This window comes from Chelonia mydas, chromosome 1 (genome assembly GCF_015237465.2).
Source record: "Chelonia mydas isolate rCheMyd1 chromosome 1, rCheMyd1.pri.v2, whole genome shotgun sequence".
Classification (NCBI taxonomy): Eukaryota; Metazoa; Chordata; order Testudines; family Cheloniidae; genus Chelonia; species Chelonia mydas.
Genome location: NC_057849.1, coordinates 119,714,972 through 119,737,214, shown reverse-complemented (window position 1 = coordinate 119,737,214; position 22,243 = coordinate 119,714,972). Strand labels below are relative to the sequence as shown.

The 22,243-nt window shown below is 39.8% G+C and overlaps 1 protein-coding gene across 4 annotated transcripts in view; it reads right to left on the bottom strand.

Annotated features, from left to right (window-relative positions):
* Nucleotides 1–22,243, bottom strand: part of GABRG3 (gamma-aminobutyric acid type A receptor subunit gamma3) — a 529,680-nt gene that overhangs the window by 213,723 nt on the left and 293,714 nt on the right. For all 4 annotated transcript variants that reach the window (XM_043537677.1, XM_043537682.1, XM_043537685.1 and 1 more), the window contains 2 exons: nt 18,065–18,285; nt 14,293–14,375 (listed from right to left, as the gene is read on the bottom strand). In XM_043537677.1, the coding sequence (XP_043393612.1) occupies nt 14,293–14,375; nt 18,065–18,285 (304 nt within the window). The remainder of the gene's footprint in view (nt 1–14,292; nt 14,376–18,064; nt 18,286–22,243) is intronic.

Sequence of the window (22,243 nt, the reverse complement as noted above, 5' to 3'; positions counted from 1 at the left end):
GCACTGCTCTCTGTGGCGTTGCAAGAGCTCTGAATGTGGACATGCTCCACAGTCACAAGGAGCACAGTGTGAACACACAGCAGCACTTTTCCTGCTGCTGTCTCCGAGGGCTGGTTTAAGTCCCGGTGATCTACATCTGCAAGTGTAGACGTAGCCTCAGTCTCCACTTACCCAAAGTAGCACGATCCAAGCATACTTTACCAGTGCACCAAGTCAACCCACTTCTAACTGTACATTTTTAAAATGCAGCATTGGGGAATTTGCTTCTAAAAATCAAATACTTTACTGTGGATAAAGGGACGACCCACAACTATAGCAGCATCAAGGTGTTTCAGACCAGAACTGAGTACTTTTTATATGGGGAATTTAAAACAAAAAGTCAAAACAAACAAAAAACCTGGGCAAATACAAGGACAGAGGGGTTGGATATCTCAGGGGATTTGGAAATTAGAATTAGAAATTTAGGAAGAAAAACTAATTGGTACTGTGCATCAAACTGAAACATGCATTTTGCTCCATACATGGAAATAATCTCTGCAGTCAAATATTTAAAGAATACTCTCTTGTTTCTTACAAGGAGGTGTTATGCAATTCCACATCATATGGAGGAATATGGAACTATAACTTTTTTATATAAAAGCTAAAACTGAATTTGATACCCACATTGGGCAGGTTATTTGATAATAAAAGACAAAAGTACAGTATTTTCTGATTTGGCAGAGATATGGTGCCTAACATAAAAAGGAGAAGGAGATAAGATTTATTAACTGCCATACAGTATGCCATTTCTTCCAAATTAATTATCTTGTAAGGAGGCAAAACTGCCTTTCATATGCTGGGATACAGGCAGCATGCTCAAGAAGCCCAGACCTTGATAGCACTGCCTTAATAGCAAGGGATACAGATGAAACTTCTCTGATATTGTTTTAGCTTTGTTAATGGTACAGCTGGCAGAAGTGCTGCTTATTGCATTTTCTCCCTATTTCCATGTTTGTCCTTAGCATCTTTTACACTTCTGTGGGGAAATTCTATATTATTTGACTGACTTGGTCAATGTTTACCTCTCCCCGTTCCTTCCCTCTCTACACCCCAAAATTCTTTTTCTTTATTTGTTCTGCTTCTGACCCTCTACATTTCATCTAACACTGAATAAAATGCACAAATGGCTTCTTTCTCCTGCTTGACAGTCCAGCAAGCATGACAGTTTCCACAAAATGCTTGAGAATTAAACTGCATAGTTTCCATTAAGTGGAGCTGCATCATTTGAATGCTAGGTATTCCACTGAAGTATACGAATAAAAGGAGTATTTATTTTTTTAAAATCCACCATTAACATTGTTATAGCCCCTAGAGAATAATGTTTTGTTGCTATGAAAACATTTTACATTTTCTATATAATATGTGCTATACATTTGCTCCCTGCACGATCCAAAATAACCTGAACCTTCCTGGTACGCTACAAAGCTCATCAATTTTCCACAGGCATTTGAAAATGAGATCAGGGGAAGGGAATTCTTGAAGGAGAAGGTGATTTGAGCTTTAAATTGCCTGGCTTTTTGATGGTGCATTATATACTGAATTGTATTGCTGTAATTTTAGGGTATTGTGTGTGATGTACCTTCAAGTTATATCAATGGTGCCTAGAGGGTATGAAGAGATGCATTTTTTTAGCATATGTAAAAATCTAAAGAACTATAAGAAGCAAAATACAATTAAGCTGGGGATATACCTTTTTGCACATTAGATAGCCCAGGGAGGAGTTTCTTGTGGTGGTTTCAAGAACAACTTATTCACAAAACAACTAAAGCAGCACAGAACCCAAACTGGAGTAAATCATAGTAAATACTGGATGATGGTTTAGGCAGACATGGTTATTGACATGGACACCTGTGGCACAGTGAGTCACATTCCGAAAGCACAGACATTTAATTTTAATTTTCATTTCATTTTAATCATAATTGATCCTTTATACATGATAGAGTTGCTTGCCTGGACTCCATAGCTAAGGCAATGATTTCCATAGCTAAGGCTAATAGATTTCTATTCTAAAACTTATTTTCAGTCCTCCTGCCCTGCAACTTTTGCTTGGAGTAACTCTCTTCTTTCTAAAATAGTATTTGAGAAGAACGGCTTTTCTGAGAAGTGTGAAAGTTCAGGATCAAAAGTGTTTATATGCTACTTAATCCAAAAACACATTCCAGAAATGTTGCCAGTGTTTTTCTCTGACATACTTATCACTATGCATGAATGAATGACTCCATCCTGTAATATAAGCATGACACACAGAAGTAGTAGTTCTGTGTTTCATGTTTATATTACAGGATGGAGTAATTGCAGGAGGTAGTGATCAATGGCTCCATGTCTAGTTAGCAGACGGTATCAAGTGGAGTGCCCCAAGGGTCGGTCCTTGGGCTGGTTTTGTTCAATATCTTCATTAATGATCTGGAGGATGGTGTGGACGGCACCCTCAGCAAGTTTGCAGATGACACTAAACTGGGAGGAGAGGTAGATACGCTGTAGGGTTGGGATAGGATACAGAGGGACCTAGACAAATTAGAGGATTGGGCCAAAAGAAATCTGATGAGGTTCAGCAAGGACAAGTGCAGAGTCCTGCACTTAGGACGGAAGAATCCCATGCACCGCTACAGACTAGGGACCGAATGGCTCGGCAGCAGTTCTGCAGAAAAGGACCTAGGGGTGACAGTGGATGAGAAGCTGGATATGAGTCAACAGTGTGCCCTTGTTGCCAAGAAGGCCAATGGCATTTTGGGATGTATAAGTAGGGGCACTGCCCGCACATCGAGGGACGTGATCATTCCCCTCTATTCGACATTGGTGAGGTCTCATCTGGAGTACTATGTCCAGTTTTGGACCCCACACTATCAGAAGGTTGTGGAAAAATTGGAAAGAGTCCAGCAGAGGGCAACAAAAATGATTAGGGGACTGGAACACATGACTTATGAGGAGAGGCTGAGCGAACTGGGATTGTTTAGTCTGCGGAAGAGAAGAATGAGGGGGGATATGATAGCTGCTTTCAACTACCTGAAAGGGGGTTCCAAAGAGGATGGATCTAGACTGTTCTCAGTGGTAGCAGATGACAGAACAAGGAGTAATGGTTTCAAGCTGCAGTGGGGGAGGTTTAGGTTGGATATTAGGAAAAACTTTTTCACTAGGAGGGTGGTGAAGCATTGGAATGGGTTACCTGGGGAGGTGGTGGAATCTCTCCTTCCTTAGAAGTTTTTAAGGTCAGGCTTGACAAAGCCCTAGCTGGGATGATTTAGTTGGGGATTGGTCCTGCTTTGAGCAGGGGGTTGGACTAGATGACCTCCTGAGGTCCCTTCCAACCCTGATATTGTATGATTTTAAGTGCTAGGAAGAAGCCACTCTTATTCCTCCCTCCCCGCCCCAGTGACACAACTCAGTGTTGCCAATCCCAACCATCTAGAAGTCATGAGTCAGGCTCTCCCAAATCACCCCACTGACTAAAAAACTGATATTTAAAATAAGTGAATTTGCAAAGAAAGAGGAGGGGGTGAGTGTTTGTCTTCTGATTTTATGCCTTTGGGGTGCACTTGGGCCATATCTGCAGGCTTTTCTCTGTAACTGTGTATCTTAGAAACATACTTTTTAAAAAAAGCTGAAATTCTTGTGATCACGTCCCTGAAGGAACATGGGCTTTTAGTAAAAAACACCAAATATTGCGAGACTCATGATAAAAATCACAGGAGTTGGCAATAACCCTGTCACATGGCAGGGATCAATACCTAATGCATGCCATTACATACATCGGTCTAGCTTACCTAGAGTCAGGATTTTTATTCCCACTCCCTCCTCCTTGCACCATGCAAGCAAACTGTCCTAGGTCCTTTCTTGCTTTGCTGGAAGGAAAGCTGTTTGAAATTTTTCAGATTTCAAGTTCTTGATTAATGTTTTCATCAAAAATTCAATTTTTGACAACAAATAATAAGATCACACTAAATTTTGGGGAAGGTTTGACCAGTTTTAGTTGGAAGTAGCTACAGCTGCTGAAGCACTTTCCATGTTATTCAGAAACTTGAGGTCATCACACTGAAGGCACAGAAATATTTGGAGTCTCACATAACAAATACCTTAAAAATCTCCTGGTGGAACAGAAATCCTGGAAAGGACAAAGGGGGAGAGGGAAGGAAGGGGATACTTAAACTAGCCTATGTTAATCAGCTCTCAAGCCCTTCCAAATGTTCAAATTTGGGCCCAAACAGCAGGCTAATTACATTGTCCATCGCTAAACAGAAATTGTGTGTGCTCATATGGATCTGGCTTAGACTTTTTATGTCTATCCCTCTTTTACTGTATTCAATCACATTATATTTAGGGCCCTAACAAATTCACAACCATGAAAAACATGTCACAGACCGTGAAATCTGGTCTTCCCCAATGAAATCGGTCTTTTGTGTGCTTTTACCCTAAACTGTAAGGATTTCATGGGGGAGACCAGTGTTTCTCAAATGGGGGGGTGGGCGGGCTGACCCAAAAGGAGTTGCAGGGAGGTTGCAAGATTATTTTAAGGGGGTCACGATATTGCCATCCTTACTTCTGCACTGCCTTCAGAGCTGGGCGACCAGAGGGTAATGACTGTTGGCTGGGCGCCGAGCTCTGAAGGCAGCGCCCCTCCAGCAGCAGTGCAGAAGGGTGGCAATACCACACCATGACACCCTTACTTCTGCACTGCTGCCCTCAAAGCTGGGCGACCAGAGTGTGGTGGCTGCTGACTGAGGGCCTACCTCTGCAGGCAGCAGTGCAGAAGTCAGGGTAGTAATAGCATACCATGTCATCCTTACTTCTGCACTGCTGCTGGCAGCAGTTCTGCCTTCAGAGCTGGGCTCCCAGCCAGCAGCCGCCGCTGTCCACCTGCCCAGCTCTGAAGGCAGGGCCGCGACCAGCAGCAGTGCAGAAGTAAGGGTAGCAGTACTTCAATCCGCCCTACCATAACCTTGCGACCATTCCATAACTCCTTTTTGGGTCAGGCAGGGCCATTCCTAGGGTACAGAGAATCAGGGTGACTGCCCTGGGCCCTGCGCTTTGGGGAGCCCCACAGGTGGGGAGGTGAGGCTGGAGGCGGGTCAGACAAGCGGGGCGAGGAGGCAAATGGGGAGGTGAGCAGCACGTGGGGGGGCTGAGGAGGAGCCCCCCTACCAGAACCTCCCCCTCCCACCTGTGCCTCCTGCCTGCTGGCGGGCCCCACCAATCAGTGCTTCCCCCTCCCTCCCAGCGTCTACCACCTGCCATGGATCAGATCAGTTTCACGGCGTCAGCCGGCACTGGGGGGGAGAAGCAAGGGTGCAGCATGCTCAAGGGAGGGGCGGAACTGGGCGGGGAAGAGGTGGGGCAGGGGTGGGGCTTTGGGGGAAGGGGTGGAGTGGGGGCGGGGCCTGGGCAGAACCAGGGGTAACACCCCCCAGCAGATAGGGGCTGAGTTTCTAATGTCCTGGGCCTCCCACCCTCTAGGGATGGCCCTGGCATCAGGACCCGTTCAATTACAACACCGGAAAATTCAGATTTAAATAGCTGAAATCATTGAATTTACAATTTTAAAAATCCTATGACCATTAAATTGACCAAAATGGACTGTGGATTTGGTAGGGCCCTAATTATATTGTATAAGAATCTCACAATCAGTGTACAGAGCTACACAGTAATAAATGTTGAGAGACGCAGCTGTCTCTATTTTCACATACAGTAACTTCCTCCAGAGGAATAGGGGTAAGTTAGTATCAATATGATATTTACAACTGCATACAACACTCTGACAGGAATTTCCCATAAATTATAATAATTCTCTATTACCATTACAATTAGATTTAAAAATAAAGGTACAAATCCATTCACACTCTTATTTGACTGGGGTGAATTTGTGTACACCAGACCGGGGATAAATTTGGCCAATTTATAGCTATAGTATATGCTGTTGGAGTCTTTGGACAAAGTTAGAAGAAACTTTTGGATGCAAAGATTCTGAATGCATCTGCAGAATTTTATGAGCCTTGGCTATAAAAGTGAAGGAGCATAAAAATTTTAGAGACACTTAATGTAGCCATGTATTGAGTCATATTAAAGAGGATGGATAAACCAGAAAGCAAACAGAATAAATGTTTGGCTAAACAGACTTCCTGAGAAATAAATTATCAAGGTTAGTCAAGAACAGAAAGAATTGTGGGGAACTTCAGAAAGACCTAAATAAGGTTGGCATCTGGGCAACATGATGGCATATGAAATGTATTGTTGACAAGTGCAAGGTAATGCCCATTTAAAGGACCAATTTAAACTACTCACACATGTTAATATTTTCTAAATTTACTATATTTATTCAGGGACAGATCTAGGTCTCACTGGGGACACCTCAGGAAAACAGCTTCTTAGTGCACATTCAAAAAACAAGGAAGATTAGCTACATTAAGAAAGGATAATAATGAAAATATAATACCACAAATTAGTGATTAAGCCATCACCATGAATATTGTATTGAGTGTTGGTCGACCTGTTTGAAAAAGTGTATGGAAGAAATATAAAAGTCCAGAGAAGGGCAATAAAAATAATGAGGTATAGAAACTTACATATGCAAAAGATTAGAGGAGACTCATTTAATTTTGAGAGAAAACAAAGAGGTTTAGAATCTGATGGATAATATAATGGCTCCACTATTTATGCTTTTCTACATAGAAGAAAAAATACAACTGTACTTTAAAAACAACAAATTTAAAACTGGTAAAAGGAAAAAACTTTTACACAAAATACAAAATTAATCCATGGAACTCATTGCCATGAGATATTGAGGCCAAAAGCTTAGTCAAATAATAAAAACAGATTTAACATTAATATGACTAAGATCATCATCTTCAGTTACATCAGACAGTATATAAAAATGTAAACCATCATGGTTCAATTCATAAGCCATTTGCTAACTACTGGGAGATATGAAGAAACTTCTCTAATGCAAAGGGATTTTGCATTTTTCAATTAATTTTTTTTCCATTTTTCTCCTCTTTCTGAAGCATCCCATACTGGCTGCTCTCAGATATAGGAAACCAGTCTTGAAAATGATTAGGGGGATGGGCACGTGATTTATGAGGGGAGGCTGAGGGAACTGGTATTATTTAGTCTGCAGAAAAGAAGAGTGAGGGGGGATTTGATAGCAGCTTCAATTACCTGAAATGGGGTTCCAAAGAGGATGGAGCTAGGCTATTCTCAGTGGCGGCAGATGACAGAACAAGGAGCAATGGTCTCAAGTTGCAGTGTGGGAGGTCTAGGTTGGATATTAGGAAAAACTATTTCACTAGGAAGGTGATGAAGCACTGGAATGGGTTACCTAGGGAGGAGGTGGATTCTCCATCCTTAGAGGTTTTTAAGGCCCAGCTTGACAAACCCTTGGCTGGGATGATTTAGTTGAAGTTGGTCCTGCTTTGAGCAGGGGGTTGGACTAGATGACCTCATGAGGTCTCTTCCAACCCTAATCTTCTATGATTCTATGACATGTCATCTATGACCCTCAGTATAGTAATTCCTATCTTCCTGTAAGAAGAAAGAGATGAAATAGCTAGGCCCCCAGTCACAAAGACTGAATCAAGAAATTCAGCTGTGTGGTATCCAGAATAAGCAATATGGTTCAACTCATTGAAGAGAGCTTCTCAGCTAAAAAGTTCAGATTAAGATCCAGATTCTTCCTGTATGCGCATCTGTGGCATTCAGTTTACAAGAAGTCTGCTCTCGCCTACCAAAACGTCAATAATGAAAACTCAGCATGGGATATAAAATCAAGCTGGGTTCTTTCTGGCTTGTGCCTCACCAGTAATAAGATTATGCAATTAGAACTTCATTAATAATTCTGCTGATGATACATGAGACAGAAAAGAATACAACTCTATCTGCCAGACCAGAATTTGTTTTTTTCCCAGGCTAATGGGAGGAAAAATAAAATAAAATAAAATAGTTGAAATCATTATTTTTGTCAGAAAACTAAATTGATAAGTCTTAATACCAAATAGCTAAACTATATATTCATAGAAGGAGTTTCTCTATTCCAAGGAATATATTTGGTGAAATGGAATTTTTATGTAGAAAGAGAGGATCTGTTCTTCCTACACACTAGTACAATAATAGATTTGGATGAAATTGGTGAAAACTTTTTCACATTTCTTGCAGTTTTTTAACCATTCTGTGTTTCATGATTTTGCATACCAATTTTTTAAAAATTGTTCTTGAAATTTCAGGAGACTGGTAGTTTTTCACATTGAAGCATGCCTAAAATTGAGTAAATTAAGCCACTTTTGGTTGAAACTTCATATTCGCATATGGTTAACCTGACATGAAAGCACTCTAGTTTGCTCATGCATATATGTGTGTGGCCTGTTGGCTGTACATTTACTGTGACTGAACTGAGCAAAGGACTGAGATCCAACATCTGAGTTCCATTCTCATCTCACCTAAGGATTGGCTGAATCGCACGACAGTAGTTTGACACTTTGAACTTTGTTCTGTTAAAAGTACACTTCTAATTCTCTAAATTGATTTGGAGTTTGATAAACCACATGTAATTCATCTAAATATCTTGGCGGTGTATTTTTACCTTAAAACAACAGGAGCTGCTAAATATATCAACCAAAATTAGTAAATGAAGTGTAAACTGACTTTGGAGATTAGGTGCTACCATTGGGAAAAAACAGCAAAATCCTAGTAAAATACAAATATATCGAGTGAGTGACCTGTATTTTTAGAGTTAAATCTTTGTAAATCAACAGTAAAAGGTTAATTTAAAGAAAAAATCTAATTGTTCTGCTGAGACCTCACTGGACAGGTCAGCAGGATGGCAAACACCATATTGAATTCTTCCCTGTGCAGTGATTGGATAAGGGTCTGGGAGAGGGAGGAGCTGCACAACTCACATCTGGAGTCTTGAGTAGTTGGAGACACCCACAGCAGGAAAGCCCATCCCTTACTTCCTGCTGACAGTCCTCCTCATACTGGATGATGGGAATGCTACTTTAAGCAGAGGGTAGCAAGAGAAAAGCCCACACCTGCTCACCTGCAGAAAGGTCGATAACTGGCAACAGGCAATTTGGTTGGTTTTTTTGTTCCACAAAATCCAATATTCCTTTTTAAATTAACTTCCTTGGTTTTAAGTGGATCAAAAATAACAGGAAACAATAAATTAACACACAAAGTAATCAGATCAGCCCAGTGAGATAGCTCTTTATTTGTATCATCTCGCATTATTCTTGGCTCAGTCTCCAGCTCAGATATCTCTAAAAGGGGTTAATCTTCAAACTCTGCCACACACATTGTTCCAGACATTAACGACGCAGTAAATGCACAGTCCTGCAGATCCTGACACTCTGTACACCACAGTTGGTTCTTGAACACTCAGCTGCCATATGGTACGGCTGCTGGCCATCATGTGCTTCTGCCTGACAGGGTGGAGCAAGTGCAAGCTCATGCTGAGCACATGGATGAGAGGTAGGCTCAAGAAGCCTCCTTGATACATGGCCCGAGGTAGGTCCTGAGGAACAGGGAGTAGCCAGAGATGATGCTTGGACTGCTCCCTATAATAACCTATGCCATTTTTCTTTTGGCTACTATTGTGTTTGTTACTGTTTAAAAAAGTGCAAGAGGCTGAATGCTCCTTCTGCTTACACCAGCTGAGAAGAGCAAAAGCTCAGACTTTGGCAAGTGGAGGATGGAAGAGGAGAGGAGATATATGGCTCCAGTACATGTTTCTAATTTCTCCACAGCCTGTGGAATGCATCACAGGCATCTTATTCAGGTAGGGCAGGAAGATGTTGATGGGTTAAAGGTTGTTCCTCTTCTAACCAGGTAGATTTCGAAAAGGAAATCCACACAGAAGTTAATGCTTTTCCAAACAGTTTTAACTCCCCTTCAATACCATTAGCCCCATCCCAGGAAGTAGAGATGCATATAGGGTTTTGTGTGTGTGTGCCTCTTGCTTTTTAGACGCACACACGAAACCTTATTATGAAAGAGCCTCACAGGCACACTGGGATCCAAATAACCATATTTACTAATTACATACAACATGCAAGGCCTGGCTACATACATACATTGGCTTCTCAGGCAAGGTTTTGGTGGCTTCTGAAACACAGAAGACAGTGAGGGTCACTAGAGGGTCACAAGAAGAACAAGGAGTACTTGTGGCACCTTAGAGACTAACAAATATATTTGGGCATAAACTTTCGTGGGCTAAAACCCATTTCATCAGATGCATGGAGTGGAAAATACAGTAGGAAGATGTGTGTGTGTGTATATATACACACACACGTACATACATACACACACACACACAGAGAACATGAAAAGATGGGGTTGCCATACCAACTCTAACGAGACAAATCAATTAAGTTATTATCAGCAGGAGAAAAAAAACTTTTGTAGTGATAATCGGGATGGCCCATTTCAAACAATTGACAAGAAGGTGTGAGTAACAGTAGGGAGAAAATTAGCATGGGGAAATAGTTTTTGGTTTGTGTAATGACTCATCCACTCCCAAAGGAATACTGCCCAATTCCTATACATTAACGGAAGGCAGCATGATTCCCAGGGACAAGGAGTTGCCTTGGAAATGCCACAGGCTTGTACCCAGGGAATTGGCTCCCTGAACTACCCTCCTTCCAGCTCACGGGGCTATAGCCCGCTTTCCTGCAGTGCTCTAGGTTTTGCTGCATCACTAACCACAAATGAGTTCAGAAACCACTTCAGAGGTGAGAGAGAAGGGAATACCATGAAGTGAACTATGCAGCATTTCTAGCTAATATTTTCTCCTCCCATGGGTTTTCCAACAATAGGTGATGATCAGGAGCTAGTAATCAAAATAAGTTAAATTAGCACAGTAAAATGGCTCCATTCAGCCCACTGTATTCATAAGACTCTTCCTGGCAACCAGACCATTTGACTCCAACTCACAAAGTGCAAAGAGAAAGGATAGGAGTCAGGAGGTCTCGCAAGGACCTAGCTCAGTTTAAAATTAATTTGGTAAAAGTTAAAGGAAATTTCTAGGAAAGGTGCTAAGTTTTAGATATTAACATAGTTAATGTTCAAGTGTCTGTGCAGCAGGATAGGTTATAGTATATGAAGTTTGAGTGGTTTTTTTGTGGTTGCCCACAATTTAACTTTCAACTGTGTGTGCGCACATAGGCATTCTGCTGTAGATTCTACAACCATTTAGGTGTTTGTTTTATTCACAAGACAACACATTGTGGAATCTAAATTTGTAATAAGCTCCTCCCCTTGGAAATTTGGCATAGCTGACAGTAATAAATCATTCAGATGTTCACCTCACAAGTCCTGTGGAGCATCATGTATCTTCAAATTGCAGTGTGTGTACAATACACTGAAAATATAATGAAGCTAGAACACAAACAAATCACTGAGGAGATGTTCTACATGAAAATTTACAAAAGCAGCACTAAGATAATGCTAAAGGTAGCACTAAAATAGCCTTCAAGGAAAGGAATGTCACTTGATAACTTAAAAATAACCTCAAGTGAACGGCAGTAGTAGAGCAGGTGAGAAGGTTACAGAATCATTGTGTTATAGTTTTTCATGTGTTATTTTCATACATCAAGAAAACTGTAAAACTGAGATGAATGGAACTCGATTATGCTCATATAACTCCCATTTCCTCAGATGGTGTTGCATGCATGCACCCAAAGGTAGAAAGATTTTTTTGCCTAAAATATTTAAATGATGATAAAACAAGTCAGGCCAAGATCAAGTTTGAAATTTAGCTATGGACCTGAACCTTCTGAGGTTCAAATCCTATTCAGTGCAAAGTGAAGAGTTGTTCCTCTAAATAAGATAATGGCACAGAACACAGCTTAATCGCTTTCTGGAGCTTCCCCAACAGTTATTATGCCTCCAAATTGAAGAAAGGACTGGGATGATTTCTCTGCCTGTCAAGAGTTGGCCATCTTCTCTGTATATTGATAAAGCTGGGGTGTCAAACTCATTTTGGAAGAGAGAACCAAACTCCATTTTTGATTAGGCAGGGGTATATATTTAAAACTACACACTACCTTCAGTCTACAGCAAGATAGCAATGGGAGGTTTCCACAAAGATCCAGAGTAGAATATGGACTATTATTGTTTGTTGAGTAATTTATTGTCACATTCAATTTCACTGGGAAAATCTGCTCCCTTGTAGAACTGCTACAATTTTGTCCACTATTTCTCTTTCTTTCCCATCCTATTTTTCTGTTTCTCTCCCTATTTCCACCTCTCTGTGGGCTTGACTCTCACCTCTTCTCCCATTCCATTCACTAAAATGATCATCAATAAAGCAGTTCATGTTGACAATATAGCATTATCATTGGACTTTAAAGTTGACACTCCAGTGAGATTAATATAGACAGAAGAGTTAAATCTAAGTAATTGTTTCAGGCTGTCTACAGACTCAAAGATATTTCAGCACTAGTTACATTTGGGAGGTTACTTTTTATTTTTAATAACAAGTTAGATTCTACACAGTCTGAATACATCAAATGGGCTGGATCTGGCTCACAAGCTGTATGTCCTAAAGCATTTTTGCCCATATCCATGGAGCTCATACAAATACTCCAAAGTTCATTTGCCTTGTGCGAGGAAAATACCTCCATGCCCACCATACTGGGTTCCAAATCCTGTTTCAAACTGGAGAAGATGAATACTCTTCTACACTATCAATATACTTCCCAGGAAGAAAAAGTAGTGTGTATCACATAAATGTGTTTGCCAAATGGTGTTACCTCTCTACTTATTTTATAGATACAATAGGAAAATGATATTATTTAAAAGGAAAAAGAAAATGATAGCTTTCCCAGTCCTTCACTCCTATTTACAGAGTACATTCTCTGAGACACAGGATTTATCAAAGTATCACTTTTTGATAGAGCCCTTTTAAAACAATAGTGGCAGCACATCACTGCTGATGAATGATCTGTTTCAGGAAGAGGGAGTACTCTGTGCAAAATACATTTTGAATGCCTTTTCCACCCAATCATCCTAAAAAGTATCTTTTCCCTAATATTTTTCATGATATGAATGGGGGTAAATGAATAGGAGAGAATAAACACACTCCTTACTACCGAGGACATTTTTTTTAAAAAGACAGAAATTAAGTAACTCTGTGAGCCTGGCCAGAAGACAATTGTCCTTTTGGAAGGGAACACCAGTTATAGTAGAACTGAAATTGGATTCATTAGTAAGCACCTATGATTCACGCAGTCAGAATGTTCAATGTGCTGAACATTCCCTTCCTTTAGAAGGCAAATCCCACCTCAGGGGATAAACAACTGGGTTTTGTTTTTTTTTTTTGTTATTCAACTTCTATTTTTAGGTACAGAGGCAATCAGGAATGTGCCTTTAGCAAATTTTAAAAACAATTTAGAAAGTCATAAACCATGTTTGTAGGGATCTGTGGTATTTGCAGTGTTTACATACACACACAATACCTACATGATGATATTATGGGTTAGCTTTCACATTCCTGACTTTCTTTTCTAAAAAGTCTCACTAAAACTTGACTTTTGCCATATTAAGGAGAAAAGCCTGTGATGAGAGTCAGATACAGTAAACTAAATGCCATGCTTGTCCTTTTAAACATCACTTACCACATTTGGATCATGTTTGTAATTACATTTCTGCAGCAACATAATGTTAATTGAGATGTGCCATCTCCCATCTCTGGGGTGTTCATGTTAACAGGATTCCTGCCAACCTCCCACAATGATGACAGCATTTATAGACAAAATTATACACAATACAATCCAGTTGGACCTACCATGCAGCTGAATAATACAAGAAAAAAATAGCCTTAGCCTAATGATGCAGTCTATTTCTGAATTATGAGGCAAAGTTGCTACCATGCTATTTCTCATAAAGTCAGATATCAGAAATGATCGGGCCTATATCTGAACTGCACATTTCATAATATAGTTAGTTCTCTTCTCAAATATATGTTACATTATTATATCTCATCATAGCACAGACTGATGTGAATATCTGCTCCTTGTTAAACTGTAATTATGACTGCAGACCGTGATGCTGGTGCTTGCAGCTCTAGCAGTATAACTCTACATGGGGCATTTCATGACAAAAACTTCTGCTCTGAATGCTGAAGAGAAAACACATATATGATCACATCAAAAGCAAACCTCAGCTTCCAGTACCTGTTCAGTAAAGCCTGAAAAACCTGACAGAAATTAGAGACAAACTGGTGTCTCGCCACATGGTTCAAGTATAATAGTTATGCACTGAAGCAGTACTTACAACTAGAGAATATCAACGGGCAAGAATGTTCATCCATTGGGAAATTATGTAGCTGCAGCTGGCATTCTGCATTGATGGTGAGTCTGTGGAAAAACCAGGAAATTGTCACTATATATCAGCACAATGAAAAGTTAAAGGAACGTGGTAGGGTAATTGTTGGTAATTGTCCAAGACACAATTGAGAAATTTGGAAGCGTGGCCACAGAATTAAATGCTAGGAAATGGGTGAGATGACTGTGTGTGATCAAACATGGAAACAGAGCTTTATGCAGTGTTGTATGGGTTTTGCTTGGTATTACACTGTAAACTTAATAGCCTGATCTGTGATATTCTTTCTCCCATGTTAGGCGACCATTTTTAAACTAGTTACTATCTACAGTTCTTATCAAAGAACTTTTAAAATGCATTTAACAAAGATATGCTCAATTAACATAGGTCAGCACAAATGTTTGCAAAAAATCTCGACCACATTTTAAAGCGATGTTCAAAATGGTTTGCTAACACAGGGCACACTACAAATAAGGTCAGTTCTTCAATTACCATTAAGACAGGGGATTCCATCCATGAAACTACAAAGTCAGGCTATATATTTGACTAGATCATATCATATATTAGTTTTATTTGAAAGCTATTTTCAAGTAATGGACACTATGTTAACTTCACTGATGAGTTTGCCCAGCAAATGACAAATTTTAGGAAAACTAATTAAAAGGTAAACAAACTAGATTTGAGAAGGTCTAGATGCCTTAAATTTGGGCTGACAGCCGGAGAAATGTCTATCTTGTTTAAGCTCAGCTGTAGGTAAATTAGTTCTCTCTGCCCAGGAGTTTTAATTGTACAACAGGACAGGATTCCAAGGTTGCATGCACAAAAGTGGCCAGAGAAGAGGAGGAAGAGACAATGGACCTGGCACAAACTTGTACACTGTTTCTTGAATTTAGAAATTTAGTCAACTCAAGGCTGTTCTTTCTGAGGCATCCACAGTGAAGAAATTGGAGATACTACAGCTGTCTCTTACCTACAGTTCTGTAGAGTCAATAGTCTGTGACAATAAAGACTGCGTACTTGTTGCTGAGTTTTATGTCCTAGCTGGTGAACATTAGGGTTTATAGAGTTCCTCCTACACAGAGGAAAGGTTGAGTGGTAAAACTGGAATCAGAACTCTTTGCATACATTTAAAATGCTCAGTTAAGCAAAGGAGGGCTGTAACAGGGTCAGCTGGATCCTGAGCACCCCGTGGCTTGCGGTGGCTCTACAGCATCCTCCCATCAGTCTTCCCTCTCTTCAGGGCTCCCCAGTTAAACTCCATGCAGATCTGTCTCACAGGCCATTCTGGTAGGGATTTATTTATTTTCCAAAAACAGTGAATCAAAATTATAATAAAATTAGGGAATTACCCTGCTAGCCTTCGTCTCTGCTCTCAGGGGTATCTTCTCCTGTCTCTGGCAATCCCTGAAGTTCCTTCCTTCTCTGCAGTTCCTGCTACTCTGTCATCTCCCGCAGCTGGAGCTCAGCCTTCTGGCTCTGGCTTCTAGGCCCTAAACCCATCTCTCAGTGAGGTTCTCCTACAGGATACTTCTGTTTACTGCAGCTCTTCTCTGCCATAGATTCCTCTTCCTGTCCTCTGCTCTCCTCTGTCTCTTTATAGACAGCTGCCCTCTATCAGTCCTCATTGAAAGGCAGTTAATGAGACTCAGGTGGACTGGACCAGTTCCCTCTTAAAGAGCCCAGTCCACCCTTTGACAAGGGCCAAACGTTTTTCTCATGAATAGCATACGATAAGATATTTTTGCAGTCCATGGGGCAGATTCTGTTCTCAGTGACACCTATAAAACTCAATTACATCAGTGAGGTTTCACAGGTGTAAGTAACAGTGCACAATTTGGTACAACATATCGCACAAAAAATTGGTAGATAAAAGGGGGGTGCATACAAAAACTAACCAAATGAGCATCTTTTCACATTCATCAAGGTCCTGTTTGAAAGCCCACTGAAGTGACAGAGACTTTCCATGTACTTCAGTGGGCTTTGGATAAAGCTTCAAAAGAGAAGGATACTGAAAGAACATGTAGGCTACATCTACCCAGCAATTAAACACCTGAAGTTGGCCTGGGTCAGCTGGCTCAAACTTGTGGAGCTCAAGCTGTAAAATTGCCGTGTAGACATTCAGGCTTGGGCTGGAGCCTGACGTCTGGGATACCATGAGGGGGGAGGGTCCCAGAGCCTGGGGTCTAGACGGAGCCCAAATGTCTAAATAGCAATTTTTAGCTCCGCAGCCAGATCCCAAGTCAGCGGATCCAGGCCAGCCACAGCAGTACCACAGATCTTTTATTCCAGTGTAGACATACCCTCAGCGGCAATTTCCAGCTGTTGTATTCTGTTCTTGTTTGACCATCTGTAAATAGGGACACTTGTCATTGAAGCTCAGCTTCCATATGCAAGTATCATCAGTGTGACAATGCACTGAGGAGGTTGAATACAATCAGCGCAGCAACTGTGTAGCATGGAAGATATATTTTACAGATAGATTGCTAGCTGTACAGGGAACCTTGTTTATTGTGGAATTCCACTTTTGAACAGTCTACTCCTCCACTGAATAAAAGCAATTTTTCTTTATTTGAATGCACCCTTTTAATGCAAATGTATACTTTATGGTATTGTCTTGCTTAGAAAAATTCAAACATATTTCTTCCAGTAGTTCCCTTTTTGACAAAACACGATGTGCTATCTTCCAGTGTGACTTGTATATAGAAACTGTCATTGATGCTAGTATGCACCTAAACATGAGCATACTAGCAGAGGAAGAATCTCTAAATATATATTTTGCATCATTTTTCCTCTGCAGAACTCAAAGCATTTTCATAGATTGGTAGAATGAGGCACAGAGTAATTAATTGACTTTCCCAAGGTCACATAGTAAGAAAATGGCAGAGAGAGGAATAAAATCCAGGTCTCCGATGTCCAGTTCAGTACTCTAAACAATGGATCAAGCTGTCCCCAGAGGCTCTGTTTGGTTCAAATATGCACCCAGGTGTACACCTGAATCTAATCTGAGCTAATCTGCCCTCCAAAGTAGAACTGGTTGGGAAATGTTTTTTTCCCTTCCCTCTGAAAAATTTCAACAACATTGTTTTTTTTTCTTCTTATTTGCAGAAGTTCTTCTTTCTTTGCTTTTTTTTTTTATGCTGTAGTGAATGTAAAAATCTAAAACTGAAAATGTTTGTTTTACTTGGAACAGCAAGCCAAAAGATGTGTGTGTGTTTTTATGAAAAGACAAAAAATGGACAAAAAAATGATGTTTCATGCAAACTTCTGTTTTGTCAAAAAGCCATTTTTCATCAAAAATATTTTGATTTTTTCCCCCCAGCTCTACAGTAAGCCAAGTCAGGAAGTTTTATAGGAACTACTTCTCTTGTAAGATTTCTGGGACTACATGCTTCTGACTGGATTACAAACACTGAGAGAGGAACCTTTCTTGTAGAATTTTGGCACTTCTCCTTTCAGTTCCTGAATATGGAAGTGAAGAAAGGCACAAAATAAAGTTTTAAAAAGAATAACCAAGCTTTTTTAACCTAAAAAAAAATGGTTTAGCCTGGGACTAAGTTTGAATTTTGGACAAATATTCATGTCATTTCTTTTACACTGCATCAATTTGCCTGTTCCTAAAACATATTCAAATATAAGTTAGGAAACAGTTAAAAAACAAAACATCTAAAAATACTCTACAGAAAAAGAGACCAAATACTTTCAGCCACACACTCCTACTTCCTACCTTAAAGTATACAAGATTTTCCCATCATTCCATATTCTCAGAAGCTGATTGGGTGTAGTGATCCAATGAGCTTCTGCTGTTTTAGAATTTCGGAAGATAGTGTCTGGTATCCATATCAATCCAACCATATTGCTGTTTAGAGTCAGTATTTTCACGGTGCTGTTGAATCGAAGGCGGCTGTCTGTCCACGTCTGAGCAAAAAATATATCAATTTGGTATTCCTGTAATAAAAGCACAACATAAAAACTGAAGTTGGTTCCATGTATTCCATTTATATTTGGTCTTTGATAGGCTATAGTTAAAGGGCTGTAGCCTCAGTCAGTGTAACTCAACATAGCTCTTGTCAAGATTCCTTCCCCACTCTGAACTCTAGGGTACAGATGTGGGGACCTGCATGAAAAACCCCCTAAGCTTATTTTTACCAGCTTAAGTTAAAACTTCCCCAAGGTACAAACTATTTTACCTTTTGCCCTTGGACTTTATTGCTGCCACCACCAAGCGTCTAACAAATATATAATAGGGAAAGAGCCCGCCTGGAAACATCTTTCCCTCCCCCAAAATCCTCCCAAACCCTACACCCCCTTTCCTGGGGAAGGCTTGATAAAAATCCTCACCAATTTGTATAGGTGAACACAGACCCAAATCCTTCGATCTTAAGAAGAATGAAAAAGCAATCAGGTTCTTAAAAGAAGAATTTTAATTGAAGAAAAAGTAAAAGAATCACCTCTGTAAAATCAGGATGGTAAATACCTTACAGGGTAATCAGATTCAAAACATAGAGAATTCCTCTAGGCAAAAGCTTAAGTTACAAAGAGACACAAAAACAGGAATATACATTCCATTCAGCACAACTTATTTTATCAGCCATTTAAACAAAACAGAATCTAACGCATATCTAACTAGATTGCTTATTAGCCCTTTACAGGAGTTCTAACCTGCATTCCTGCTCTGGTCTCGGCAAAAAAACCATACAGACTGAGAGAACCCTTTGTCTCCCCCCCCCCCAGCTTTGAAAGTATCTTGTCTCCTCATTGGTCATTTTGGTCATGTGCCAGCAAGGTTATCTTTAGCTTCTTAACCCTTTACAGGTGAAAGGGTTTTTTCCTCTGGCCAGGAGGGATTTAAAAGTGGTTAGCCTTCCCTTTATATTTATGACAGCTCTATTAAAATCAATGGATCTATGTTGATTTACACCAGCTAAGGATCTGGTCTTATAAAGTTTTTTTTGTTTGTTTTCATTCTCAGAATTAGTTTACTTTAGGGGAAAAAAACAGAACAACATGATCTCCTGCATTGACCTTTTGGCTTAGCATGCTCTGCCCCACCACACAGTCCTGACCATCCTTATCTGTGTGAAGTCGGGGAAGTTACAACTGCACAATATATCTGCAGCGGCTTCCCTGCCTCTGTGTGAAAACAGAGACTTTAAGGAGCTGCTGTATGATGAAACAGGTGTTTGAGATTCCAGTAGCATTAGATAAATATGGCTAGTGATTAAATAAGCCATCTGAAGAATGACAAATTGTGTGGAACATGGCAGCCATACACACACATATTAATTGTTCGTTTCTAAACTGTTACGTGTATAGCCTACAGCAGAAAGATACCAGGATCATAGATACTCTTTTTTTCCCCACAGATACCTCATGTATTGCAAATGCCAAGCACCAGAACTCTCTTAAACTGACATTAATATGCTAATCCAGATGCTACAATCTTGTCTTTTCTATAGTAACATTTTATTGCCATGTTTCTGTTACTAAGTAGTCATGATAAGGGTGATAAAATAGAAGTTAAACACGCGCGCACACACACACGTGTGAGCATGTGTATATATTATTACATACAAAAATCTTTAACAGATAGATATTTAAGTTTCAAAATCCAGTACTTAAAATAACAGTTCTACATCTGCCTGTGCAATCTTCATTCTGCATCCTGGTGCATCCAACCTATGCACTGAATGATGGGAGGATCTTGTGGGAAAAATGTGATTATATAATTAAAGACTTTATCAGAATGCATAAGCATAAAGGGGCAGAATTAAGGGTTCCTGGTCAATATGGCAATTCCTTGCTTGGGACTTTGTACATTAATTAATTTTCATTTAATGTAGCTTTTTTGCATGAAGGTTCCTTGGTGAATTTTTTTTAAAGGAAAAAGATACAAACAAATTCTATTATGCACCACTGTAACAACTTATCATGTATTATTAGCAGAATTTGTGCCATGAATTTATCCTAGTATTCTAACTGTGTTCTGAGAGCCATCTGGTTACTCTGCATTATTCCTGTAATTACCATCTTTTGCAGGCCATCCTTCCAGAATTGATGTTATAACACCAGAAAACCTTATTCATTGACACTATTAGCTGAGAAATACACTCGGGAACTCTCACCTTTCCATGATGAATGATCGATGGATATGTAAGAATTCTTAGCATGTATAGGAATAGCAGGTAATATATCACCTTATGACTTGCAGCATAACTACTAACAGTCCCTAGAACCTTTCCCTTTAGCCTTTCTAGCTGTGATTTTTCTTTTTGATTAGCTTTATTTTCAGGGGTAGGACAAGAGATTTGATGCTGAAGGGGACTTATTTTCATCTTGGTGGGCAGGGAATTGTGCATCTCTGCACATTGAGACAAGGAAGTATATCAAAGTATCTAGCTCACACTGATTGTTATTTCTATTTTTAAATACATGGGAAGTGCTCAGAAATTACAGGGATGAGGGAAATAGTCATAAAATGACCTACCTCTATATTTATAAATGTTCAAAAATTATTGTTTCCTCACTTTGCCATTATTGCAGAGAATGGATTATTCAGATTATGTTCTACTATTTGCCCCATCTCTGCCAGCTCCTCAGTGCAATAACCTGGAGAAGAGAGGCTTGATACAGATATGGAATATGCTAGACATGGCCAAATGTATAGCAGTTTTCTCTAACTGCTGAGCTAGTGGAACTGTTCCTTTAGCTTGCAAGCAGAGACCAGTATTTATGGAGCCAAAGGCTATGATGCCACATATATACAGCTGGCTAATGAGCGTGATGTATTTATATACAACAATGGATTGATGCAAGATGTTCATATCTGAAGTTATTTTATATGAAAAGAATGCTTATTTTGATTGCCAAATTATTTCTAAATTTAGGAGAAGCTGTAATTCTCTTTTGGGATATTATACACACTTAGGATTTTGCTTATTCAAAAGGAAAGACAGCCCTGAACTGTTTAATTAATGTCCACCATACTTTTCTTCCACAACACACACATTCCTTCTTTTTAAGTAGTCTAGGAGGTAAGGTAGTCCAGTTGGCGTTTCCTGTTAAGTACTACATTTAGAACTGCCCTTAAAGGTTATTCAAAATACGACTGGTAAAGTGCAGGCCTGGGGTGGGCAGATTCAACTCCATTTACTTGAATGGGTTGTTTAAACCAGGGCTGAATTTAAGCCTGTGTGCATATATAACTGCATTGCATCCTCTAATAATAAAACATGGCCTATTGTTTTAAATGTGTCTCTCTGTCTTATGCTCAGCTTGAAATGATTTATTTAAGCAGTATCACACAACAACTCACTAAACAGCATTTTCCTCCCAAACATCTTTCGTAACAATTTAGTTCTGTTTAAAAGTAACTCATTACAGATGCAATGTACTATATTCGATAATAAGGGGTAAACAGATATTTACATTTGATATCTGAACTGTAATCTTCACCTTTTTCTTCATCCATTAATCCCTTTAAAAAAGGATACTAGATCAGTACAGCCTTTACATTAATCATTGTAATTACCTCAGCCTTCATCCAAATGGTGAATGGGGTTTGCTATTTAGGTATTCCATTTTTGAGCAAGAGACAGAGAGGTCAATTTTGAAAGCTGGGTGTATAAAATTAGGCTCCTTTGCCCAGATCCTCAAAAGGTATTTACTTGCCTAATTCTCATCGATTTCAATGGGAGTCAGGCACCTAAGTACCTTTGACAATCTGGCCCTAAATTTTAATTTATAGGCACTTGCACATAAATGGTTTGATTTTCATAGATGCTGAGTTTGTCTCTCCCAGCAGTCAATAGACAACGTGTGTTGCAGCGTGGAGGAAGGGTGCAATGGCCTCTGAACCATTTAAACCCCACATAAGGACTGTGCATGGAATCTGCTGAGCATGCAC